Source organism: Oncorhynchus gorbuscha, linkage group LG16 (genome assembly GCF_021184085.1).
Source record: "Oncorhynchus gorbuscha isolate QuinsamMale2020 ecotype Even-year linkage group LG16, OgorEven_v1.0, whole genome shotgun sequence".
Taxonomy (NCBI): domain Eukaryota; kingdom Metazoa; phylum Chordata; class Actinopteri; order Salmoniformes; family Salmonidae; genus Oncorhynchus; species Oncorhynchus gorbuscha.
In genome coordinates, this window is record NC_060188.1 from 93,618,418 (window position 1) to 93,630,817 (window position 12,400).

General features: G+C 45.9%; 1 protein-coding gene across 3 annotated transcripts in view; it reads right to left on the reverse strand.

The window, feature by feature from the left end:
• Window positions 1–6,265: 6,265 nt before the first annotated feature.
• The window catches only part of LOC123999440 (ras-related protein Rab-27B-like), a 109,288-nt gene continuing 103,153 nt past the window's right edge, over window positions 6,266–12,400 (reverse strand). For all 3 annotated transcript variants that reach the window (XM_046305252.1, XM_046305251.1, XM_046305253.1), the window contains one exon: window positions 6,266–7,152. In XM_046305252.1, coding sequence (XP_046161208.1) covers window positions 6,966–7,152 — 187 coding nt within the window. In that variant the 3' untranslated portion in view covers window positions 6,266–6,965. The remainder of the gene's footprint in view (window positions 7,153–12,400) is intronic.

Here is a 12,400-nt window from a genome sequence, read left to right on the forward strand (position 1 = left end):
TGAGCTTGCTCCTACCTATCTCTCTGATTTGGTCCTGTCCTACATATCTACACGTACGCTACGGTCACAAGACGCAGGCCTCCTGTTTAGCAGCCATCAGACTGCTAAACAGCCATCACTAACTCAGAGAGGCTGCTGCCTACATTGAGACCCAATCACTGGCCACTTTAATAAATGAATCACTAGTCACTTTATAATTTTTATGCCACTCTAAATAATGTCACTTTAATAATGTTTACAATATCTTACATTACTCATATCACATTTATATACTGTATTTTATACCATCTACTGCACCTTGCCTGCTGCTCGGCCATCACTCATCCATATACTTATATGTACATATGCTCATTCACCCCTTTAGATTTGTGTGTTTTATGTAGTTATTGGGGATATTACTTATTATATTACATATTACTGCACTGTCGGAACTAGAAGCATTTCGCTACACTCGCTATTAACATCAGCCCCAGTGTCCCCCGATCCACCCGTCTCAGTCTCCAGTATCTATGCTGCTATAGTCTATGTGCCAGGGGGCTAGGGTCAGTCTGTTATATCTGGTGTAATTCTCCTGTCTTATCCGGTGTCCTGTGTGAATTTAAGTATGCTCCCTCTAATTCGTTCTCTCTCTCTCTCTCCTTCCCCTCCCGGGGGAACAGAGCCAAAGGACCATGCCTCAGGACTACCTGGCTTGACAACTCCTGGCTGTCCCCAGTCCACCTGGTCGTGCTGCTGCTCCAGTTTCAACTGTTCTGCCTGCGGCTATGGAACCCTGACCTGTTCACCGGACGTGCTACCTTGTCCCGGACCTGCTGTTTTCGACTCTCTCTCTCTACCGCACCTGCTGTCTCGACCTCTGAATGCTCGGCTCGTGAAAAACCAACTAACATTTGCTCCTGAGTTACTGACCTGACCTCTACAACCACTGTGATTAGTATTTGAACCTGCTGGTCGTCTATGAACATTTTAACATCTTGAAGAACAATCTGGCCTTAAATGGCCATGTACTCTTATAATCTCTACCCAGTACAGCCAGAAGTGGACTGGCCACCCCTCAGAGCCTGGTTCCTCTCTACCCAGCACAGCCAGAAGAGGACTGGCCACCCCTCAGAGCCTGGTTCCTCTCTACCCAGCACAGCCAGAAGTGGACTGGCCCCCCCTCAGAGCCTGGTTCCTCTCTACCCAGCACAGCCAGAAGTGGACTGGCCACCCCTCAGAGCCTGGTTCCTCTCTACCCAGCACAGCCAGAAGTGGACTGGCCACCCCTCAGAGCCTGGTTCCTCTCTACCCAGCACAGCCAGAAGTGGACTGGCCACCCCCCAGAGCCTGGTTCCTCTCTACCCAGCACAGCCAGAAGAGGATTGGCCACCCCTCAGAGCCTGGTTCCTCTCTACCCAGCACAGCCAGAAGTGGACTGGCCCCCCCTCAGAGCCTGGTTCCTCTCTACCCAGCACAGCCAGAAGTGGACTGGCCACCCCTCAGAGCCTGGTTCCTCTCTACCCAGCACAGCCAGAAGTGGACTGGCCACCCCTCAGAGCCTGGTTCCTCTCTACCCAGCACAGCCAGAAGTGGACTGGCCACCCCTCAGAGCCTGGTTCCTCTCTACCCAGCACAGCCAGAAGAGGACTGGCCACCCCTCAGAGCCTGGTTCCTCTCTACCCGGCACAGCCAGAAGAGGACTGGCCACCCCTCAGAGCCTGGTTCCTCTCTACCCGGCACAGCCAGAAGAGGACTGGCCACCCCTCAGAGCCTGGTTCCTCTCTACCCAGCACAGCCAGAAGTGGACTGGCCACCCTCCAGAGCCTGGTTCCTCTCTAGGTTTCTTCCTAGGTTCCTGCCTTTCTAGGAGTTTTTCCTAGCCACCGTGCTTCTACACCTGCATTGCTTGCTGTTTGGGGTTTTAGGCTGGGTTTCTGTACAGCACTTTGAGATATCAGCTGATGTACGAAGGGCTTTATAAATACAGTTAATTGATTGATTAATGCACATTTCTACGGGAAAGACCCGTAACCTTCAACGGAGACGCTGGTTTAAACATCGGACTTCAAAACACCTGATAACCTGCTGATTTTATCCCTTGCACACGTTCAAGGCCCCCGGTACCGGAAGCATCAAAACAACCCCACAGCATTATGAAACCTCCACCAGCTTTGCTTGTAGGGAGGATGTTCTTTTCATTGACTGTTTCATTTGGTGATCAGTTAAACACAGACATGATCTGTATTGTCAAAGAGCTCTAATTTTGTTTCATTTCTCCAGAACACCCCAGAACAGGGTTGTTTAGGTGGGTTTTTGAGAAGTTAAATCAGACGTCATTGTGTCTCCTTCAGCAGTTTGGTCTGTCTATGTTTACCAACGATCAAATGAAGCATTCAAAGAAAAGGTTGTTTGTAAAAAGGTTGTTTGTAAAAAGGTTGTTTGTAAAAAGGTTGTTTGTAAAAAGGACCCTGGAATGTTTCACGTTTACATCATTTAAGTCATTTAGCAGACGCTCTTATCCAGAGCCACTTACAAATTGGACACAAACACGGGTAAAAATGTTTTCGTCCACTCTGTTCAGACCAAAATCATAACATGTTTCAAGAAGAAACGCTGGACTGTTCTGGAGTGGCCAGCAAAGAGTCCAGATCTGAATCGCATTCATAGCGTATGGCGAGATAACAAATACAATAATATATTATAATTAATAAATATATAATAAATGATAATGTATTATATATAATATATAAATTATATAATAAATAATTAATAATACATTATATATAATAATTAAAAAACAGCAGCTGATGGAGGGCAGCCCTCAAAACATTAAAGAATTAGAACAGTTGCTGCTGAAGAATTAGAACAGTTGCTGCTGAAGAATTAGAACAGTTGCTGCTGAAGAATTAGAACAGTTGCTGCTGAAGAATTAGAACAGTTGCTGCTGAAGAATTAGAACAGTTGCTGCTGAAGAATTAGAACAGTCGCTGCTGAAGAATTAGAACAGTCGCTGCTGAAGAATTAGAACAGTTGCTGCTGAAGAATTAGAACAGTCGCTGCTGAAGAATTAGAACAGTCGCTGCTGAAGAATTAGAACAGTCGCTGCTGAAGAATTAGAACAGTCGCTGCTGAAGATTTAGAACAGTCGCTGCTGAAGAATTAGAACAGTCGCTGCTGAAGAATTAGAACAGTCGCTGCTGAAGAATTAGAACAGTCGCTGCTGAAGAATTAGAACAGTCGCTGCTGAAGAATTAGAACAGTCGCTGCTGAAGAATTAGAACATTTAGAACGCTGCTGAAGATTTAGAACAGTCGCTGCTGAAGAATTAGAACAGTCGCTGCTGAAGAATTAGAACAGTCGCTGCTGAAGAATTAGAACAGTCGCTGCTGAAGAATTAGAACAGTCGCTGCTGAAGAATTAGAACAGTCGCTGATGAAGAATTAGAACAGTCACTGATGAAGAATTAGAACAGTCGCTGCTGAAGATTAGAACAATTAGAACAGTCGCTGCTGAAGAATTAGAACAGTCGCTGCTGAAGAATTAGAACAGTCGCTGCTGAAGAATTAGAACAGTCGCTGATGAAGAATTAGAACAGTCGCTGCTGAAGAATTAGAACAGTCGCTGATGAAGAATTAGAACAGTCGCTGCTGAAGAATTAGAACAGTCGCTGCTGAAGAATTAGAACAGTCGCTGCTGAAGAATTAGAACAGTCGCTGCTGAAGAATTAGAACAGTCGCTGCTGAAGAATTAGAACAGTCGCTGATGAAGAATTAGAACAGTAGCTGCTGATGAAGAATTAGAACAGTCGCTGCTGAAGAATTAGAACAGTCGCTGCTGAAGAATTAGAAATAATCAATAGTAAAATAATTGTGAAAAGTCAAAATAAAATTGGTTCTACAAAGTTGACATTAGAATAACAATGTGTTGAGACCCCCCCCCAAAAAAAACGTTTTATTTTTTTTTCTTCTCTCGATTTAAACAATTTTACAAGAAATAGATAATTATTTAAGGAAAAAGTGCAAGGGTGTCAATATTTTGGGGGCCGTAGCTATGTCTGATACGAAATATCCACTGTTAACCTGATCAATCTCAAATCTCAGACAAAGTAAGGAAAAACATTTTCTCACCTAGTTATAGAACCACATGTAGACGACACCACATGACTTCATGTTTTCAAACCAAACCTGTTCTATTGGGTTTATTAAATCAGCTCTATACAGAACAGTCACTACACTGTGGACTTCGTCTTGTCTTAAACACAATAATAGTTAACACTGACTGCCCATCTGTCCTGGTCACTATATATATATATATATATATATCATGTTATTATTTTGTAATAGAAAAGTTGGATTAGAAAAGGAGTGTGTAAACACTAGGCATGAGGTGTGTGTAAACACTGGGCATGAGGTGTGTGTAAACACTGGGCATGAGGTGTGTGTAAACACTAGGCATGAGGTGTGAGGAGTGTGTAATCACTAGGCATGAGGAGTGTGTAATCACTAGGCATTAGGAGTGTGTACTCACTAGGCATTAGGAGTGTGTACTCACTAGGCATTAGGAGTGTGTACTCACTAGGCATTAGGAGTGTGTAATCATTTACATTTTACATTTAAGTCATTTAGCAGACGCTCTTATCCAGAGCGACTTACAAATTGGTGCATTCACCTTATGACATCCAGTGGAACAGTCACTTTACAATAGTGCATCTAAATCTTAAAGGGGGGTGAGAAGGATTACTTATCCTATCCTAGGTATTCCTTAAAGAGGTGGGGTTTCAGGTGTCTCCGGAAGGTGGTGATTGACTCCGCTGTCCTGGCGTCGTGAGGGAGTTTGTTCCACCATTGGGGGGCCAGAGCAGCGAACAGTTTTGACTGGGCTAAGCGGGAACTGTACTTCCTCAGTGATAGGGAGGCGAGCATGCCAGAGGTGGATGAATCACTAGGCATTAGGAGTGTGTAATCACTAGGCATGAGGAGTGTGTAATCACTAGGCATGAGGAGTGTGTAATCACTAGGCATGAGGTGTGAGGAGTGTGTAATCACTAGGCATGAGGAGTGTGTACTCACTAGGCATGAGGAGTGTGTAAACACTAGGCATGAGGTGTGTGTAAACACTAGGCATGAGGTGTGTGTAATCACTAGGCATGAGGTGTGTGTAATCACTAGGCATTAGGAGTGTGTACTCACTAGGCATTAGGAGTGTGTACTCACTAGGCATGAGGAGTGTGTACTCACTAGGCATGAGGAGTGTGTAAACACTAGGCATGAGGTGTGTGTAATCACTAGGCATGAGGTGTGTGTACTCACTAGGCATGAGGTGTGAGGAGTGTGTACTCACTAGGCATTAGGAGTGAGGAGTGTGTAAACACTAGGAATGAGGTGTGAGGACTGTGTACTCACTAGGCGTGAGGAGTGTGTAAACACTAGGCATGAGGAGTGTGTAAACACTAGGCATGAGGTGTGTGTAAACACTAGGCATGAGGACTGTGTAAACACTAGGCATGAGGAGTGTGTAAACACTAGGCATGAGGAGTGTGTAAACACTAGGCATGAGGTGTGTGTAAACACTAAGCATGAGGTGTGAGGAGTGTGGTTAGTTCCTGTAAAGCTGGTAGATGGGGCACGGAGAACACAGGAACACAGAACTACATCTCGAGTGCACTAGCTAACTAGCTAGATTTATTGTTAAAGTCTGTCACATGAGATTAGTAGCTAGGAATGTCAAAGGCCCTTGGTAACAACCACAGACAGACAATCCTGCCCCGGGACTACAGGAAAATGTGAAGGTGATTTTGGCACACAGACAAACAGGCCAACAGCAGTTATCAAGAGATTAGATTTTCTGCTTTGGCAAAATATTTTCCTGACTGATATTACAATATGATAAAGTTGTTACTGTATTTTATGCACATTTATCTTGACACTGTTATTGTCTAGCTAGACACTGTTATTGTCTAGCTAGACACTGTTATTGTTTAGCTAGACACTCTTATTGTTTAGCTAGACACTGTTATTGTTTAGCTAGACACTCTTATTGTCTAGCTAGACACTGTTATTGTCTAGCTAGACACTGTTATTGTCTAGCTAGACACTGTTATTGTCTAGCTAGACACTGTTATTGTCTAGCTAGACACTGTTATTGTCTACTGTTATTTGGGCATTCAAATTCATGTGTGGAACCATAATTTATTCTAAAACTAAAAATACATTTTTAAAAAACTAAAAAACTAAAATGAGAACTTATATTTAAAATACACAAAAAAACGAAATATAAATCATTTATAAATAACTGGTCACATGTTTTTATTAATATTCTGTAATATTGGTACTGTAATATGGATAGGGCCTTAACAGCCAAGGCAGTAGATTAGATTGGACAAACACATGTAAACAACATTGGGATATAAAGTCCTATAAAGCATAGGCCTCTGGTAGGCCAGACTCTCTTGGTAGGCCAGACTCTCTTGGTAGGCCAGACTCTTGTCTCAAATGGCACCCGATTCATACTGTATGACTAGTAATGCACTATATTTATCTAACCTTTATTTATCTTAACCCGGACGACGCTGGGTTAACCCGGACGACGCTGGGCCAATTGTGTGCCGCCCTATGGGACCTCCCGATCACGGCGGGTTGTGATACAGTCCGGGAATCGAACCAGGGCGTCTGTAATGACGCCTCTAGTGCTGAGATGCAGTGCCTCAGAACGCTGCGCCACTCAGGGAGTTCTGTAATAGGGAACAGAGTGACATTTGAGACGCAACACAGGACAGGACAGGACAGGAGAGACATGTAGTCAGGCCCAGCACAGTACACACAGGCCGTGCAAGGCCAGCACTACAGCGCCATTGCAGTGTGGCTGACTGAGCTGCCCCCTCACACGTCACGCTGTCATAATGCTGCTGCACTTCTGTGTCTGGCCACCAGAGGGGGTGCTAGAGCACCAATCAGAGTAGGGAGAAGGGGACGTGGGAGGGGCCAAGTCTAACATGCACACTTTTTCTGGTCAGGCGCAGCGTCCTCCAGCTTGGTGGCTCCTTCCCCGTTGGCGGGCTCGGCGGTGGGCTTGTCGACACACTGCTCCATCCTCTTCATGACCAGGTCTAGCAGAGTGATGACTGCCTTGTCCACCTCAGACCCCGTCGCTGCCGACGTCTCAAAGTACGGGATCCTACAGGGGACAAACAGAACCAGATCAGACAGGACCACTCCAACACCCACATCAGACAGGACCACACCAACACCCAGATCAGACAGGACACATACAGAACACAGATCAGACAGGACATACAGAACCCACATCCTACAGGACACATACAGAACCCAGATCAGACAGGACACATACAGAACCCACATCAGACAGGACACATACAGAACCAGATCAGACAGGTCCACTCCAACACCCACATCAGACAGGACACATACAGAACACAGATCAGACAGGACATACAGAACCCACATCCTACAGGACACATACAGAACCCAGATCAGACAGGACACATACAGAACCCACATCCTACAGGACACATACAGAACCCACATCAGACAGGACACATACAGAACCAGATCAGACAGGTCCACACCAACACCCACATCAGACAGGACCACACCAACACCCACATCAGACAGGACCACACCAACACCCACATCAGACAGGACCACACCAACACCCACATCAGACAGGACCACACCAACACCCACATCAGACAGGAACCCACATCAGACAGGACCACATCAACACCCACATCAGACAGGACCACATCAACACCCACATCAGACAGGAATCCACCAGACAGGACATTTACATTACATTTACATTTAAGTCATTTAGCAGACGCTCTTATCCAGAGCGACTTACAAATTGGTGCATTCACCTTATGACATCCAGTGGAACAGTCACTTTACAATAGTGCATCTAAATCTTAAAGGGGGGGGTGAGAGGGATTACTTATCCTATCCTAGGTATTCCTTAAAGAGGTGGGGTTTCAGGTGTCTCCGGAAGGTGGTGATTGACTCCGCTGTCCTGGCGTCGTGAGGGAGTTTGTTCCACCATTGGGGGGCCAGAGCAGCGAACAGTTTTGACTGGGCTGAGCGGGAACTGTACTTCCTCAGTGGTAGGGAGGCGAGCATGCATTTGGTTTTTACTAGCGTTTAAGAGCAGTTGGAGGCCACGGAAGGAGAGTTGTATGGCATTGAAGCTCGTTTGGAGGTTTGTTAACACAGTGTCCAAAGAAGGGCTAAAGGTATACAGAATGGTGTCTGCGTAGAGGTGGATCAGGGAATCACCCGCAGCAAGAGCGAAATCGTTGATATATACAGAGAAAAGAGTCAGCCCGAGAATTGAACCCTGTGGCACCCCCATAAAGACTTCCAGAGGTCCGGACAACAGGCCCTCCGATTTGACACACTGAACTCTGTCTGAGAAGGAGATGGTGAACCAGGAGAGGCAGTCATTTGCGAACCAAGGCTATCGAGTCTGCCGATAAGAATATGGTGATTGACAGAGTCGAAAGCCTTGGCCAGGTCGATGAAGACAGCTGCACAGTATTGTTTCTTATCGATGGCGGTTATGATATCGTTTAGGACCTTGAGCGTGGATGAGGTGCACCCATGACCAGCTCTGAAGCCAGATTGCACAGCAGAGAAGGTATGGTGGGATTCTAAATGGTCAGTGATCTGTTTATTAACTTGGCATTCAAAGACTTTAGAAAGGCAGGGTAGGATAGATTTAGGTCTGTAACAATTTGGGGTCTAGAGGCAGGGCAGGATGGATATAGGTCTGTAACAGTTTGGGTCTAGAGGCAGGGCAGGATGGATATAGGTCTGTAACAATTTGGGGTCTAGAGGCAGGGCAGGATGGATATAGGTCTGTAACAGTTTGGGTCTAGAGGCAGGGCAGGATGGATATAGGTCTGTAACAGTTTGGGTCTAGAGGCAGGGCAGGGCAGGATGGATATAGGTCTGTAACAGTTTGGGTCTTGAGGCAGGGCATCTTCCCCTTTCCCCATTGTGTCCTCCTCCCCAGACGCCAAGAACCTGGCGGATGGATATAGATCTGTAACAGTTTGGGTCTAGAGGCAGGGCAAGGCAGGATGGATATAGATCTGTAACAGTTTGGGTCTAGAGGCAGGGCAGGGCAGGATGGATATAGGTCTGTAACAGTTTGGGTCTAGAGGCAGGGCAGGGCAGGATGGATATAGGTCTGTAACAGTTTGGGTCTAGAGGCAGGGCAGGATGGATATAGGTCTGTAACAGTTTGGGTCTAGAGGCAGGGCAGGGCAGGATGGATATAGGTCTGTAACAGTTTGGGTCTAGAGGCAGGGCAGGGCAGGATGGATATAGGTCTGTAACAGTTTACACCCACATCAGACAGGAACCCACCAGACAGGACCACATCAACACCCACATCAGACAGGACCACACCAACACCCACATCAGACAGGACCACACCAACACCCACATCAGAGAGGACACATACAGAACCCACATCAGACAGGACACATGCAGAACCCACATAGAACCCACATCAGACAGGACCACACCAACACCCACATCAGACAGGACACATACAGAACCCACATCAGACAGGACACATACATAACCCAGATCAGACAGGACACATACAGAACCCACATCAGACAGGACACATACAGAACCCACATCAGACAGGACACATACAGAACCCAGATCAGACAGGACACATACATAACCCAGATCAGACAGGACACATACAGAACCCACATCAGAGAGGACACATACAGAACCCAGATCAGACAGGACACATACAGAACCCAGATCAGACAGGACACATACAGAACCCACATCAGACATGACACATACAGAACCCACATCAGACAGGACACATACAGAATCCACATAGAACCCACGTCAGACAGGACCACACCAACACCCACATCAGACAGGACACATACAGAACCCAGATCAGACAGGTCCACTCCAACACCCACATCAGACAGGAACCCACCAGACAGGACCACATCAACACCCACATCAGACAGGACCACATCAACACCCACATCAGACAGGACCACACCAACACCCACATCAGACAGGACACATACAGAACCCAGATCAGACAGGACCATATCAGACAGGACAAATACAGAACCCAGATCAGACAGGACACATACAGAACCCACATCAGACAGGACACATACAGAACCCACATCAGACAGGACACATACAGAACCCACATAGAACCCACATCAGACAGGACACATACAGAACCCACATCAGACAGGACACATACAGAACCCAGATCAGACAGGACACATACAGAACCCAGATCAGACAGGACACATACATAACCCAGATCAGACAGGACACATACAGAACCCACATCAGAGAGGACACATACAGAACCCAGATCAGACAGGACACATACAGAACCCACATCAGACAGGACACATACAGAACCCACATCAGACAGGACACATACAGAACCCAGATCAGACAGGACCACACCAACAGCCACATCAGACAGGACCACACCAACACCCACATCAGACATGACCCCATCAGACAGGACCACATCAGACAGGACCATACCAACACCCACATCAGACAGGACCACATCAACACCCACATCAGAAAAGATCACACCAAAACCCACATCAGACATGACCCCATCAGACAGGACCACATCAGACAGGACCACACCAACACCCACATTAGACAGGACACATACAGAACCCAGATCAGACAGGACACATACAGAACCTAGATCAGACAGGACACATACAGAACCCAGATCAGACAGGACACATACAGAACCCACATCAGACAGGACCACACCAACACCCACATTAGACAGGACACATACAGAACCCAGATCAGACAGGACACATACAGAACCCACATCAGACAGGACACATACAGAACCCAGATCAGACAGGACCACACCAACACCCACATCAGACAGGACCACACCAACACCCACATCAGACAGGACCACACCAACACCCACATCAGACAGGACCACACCAACACCCACATCAGACAGGAACCCACATCAGACAGGACCACACCAACACCCACATTAGACAGGACACATACAGAACCCAGATCAGACAGGACACATACAGAACCCACATCAGACAGGACACATACAGAACCCACATCAGACAGGACCACACCAACACCCACATCAGACAGGACCACACCAACACCCACATCAGACATGACCCCATCAGACAGGACCACATCAGACAGACCCACACCAACACCCACATCAGACAGGACACATACAGAACCCACATCAGAGCATTCTACCTGGTCTTACTAGTCGTATCTTATATCTGAAAATTAAATCGAGGGACCATGTCAAGCACGTTAGGGTATAAGGGACTGAACGCGATAGAGGCTGTTGTAATAACAACCAAACTGATCCACCAGGTATTATTTTATGTTAATGAACCACAACCTCCCTATTCCCTATATAGTGCACTACTTTAGACCAGAGCCCTATAGAACCCTATTCCCTATATACTACACTACTTTAGACCAGAGCCCTATTACATATATAGTACACTACTTTAGACCAGAGCCCTATAGAACCCTATTCCCTATATAGTGCACTACTTTAGACCAGAGCCCTATAGAACCCTATTCCCTATATAGTGCACTACTTTAGACCAGAGCCCTATGGAACCCTATTCCCTATATATAGTGCACTACTTTAGACCAGAGCCCTATGGAACCCTAATCCCTATATAGTGCACTACTTTAGACCAGAGGCCTATGGAACCCTATTCTCTATATAGTGCACTACTTTAGCATGTCTTGGGGGTATGATATAAAATGCTAACCTCCCCTGTTATTGAAATGGTGAGAGGTTAGCATGTCTTGGGGGTATGATATAAAATGCTAACCTCCCCTGTTATTGTAATGGTGAGAGGTTAGCATGTCTTGGGGGTATGATATAAAATGCTAACCTCCCCTGTTATTGTAATGGTGAGAGGTTAGCATGTCTTGGGGGTATGATATAAAATGCTAATCTCCCCAGTTATTGTAATGGTGAGAGGTTAGCATGTCTTGGGGGTATGATATAAAATGCTAACCTCCCCTGTTATTGTAATGGTGAGAGGTTAGCATGTCTTGGAGGTATGATATAAAATGCTAACCTCCACTGTTATTGTAATGGTGAGAGGTTAGCATGTCTTGGAGGTATGATATAAAATGCTAACCTCTCCTGTAATTGTAATGGTGAGAGTAATGTAGAAGTGTTAAGAGACATATTCTATTCTAATTTACATTAAAAGTGGCTTAAAAATTATACAATACATTATTTACTATTCATTTCTATTTGGCACAAAATAATCTGTAACAGAACCAAAACAAAGAGCAAATGAATCCAACAAGTTTGTAGATTCACAAGCGTGATGTAGTCATTGAGTGTT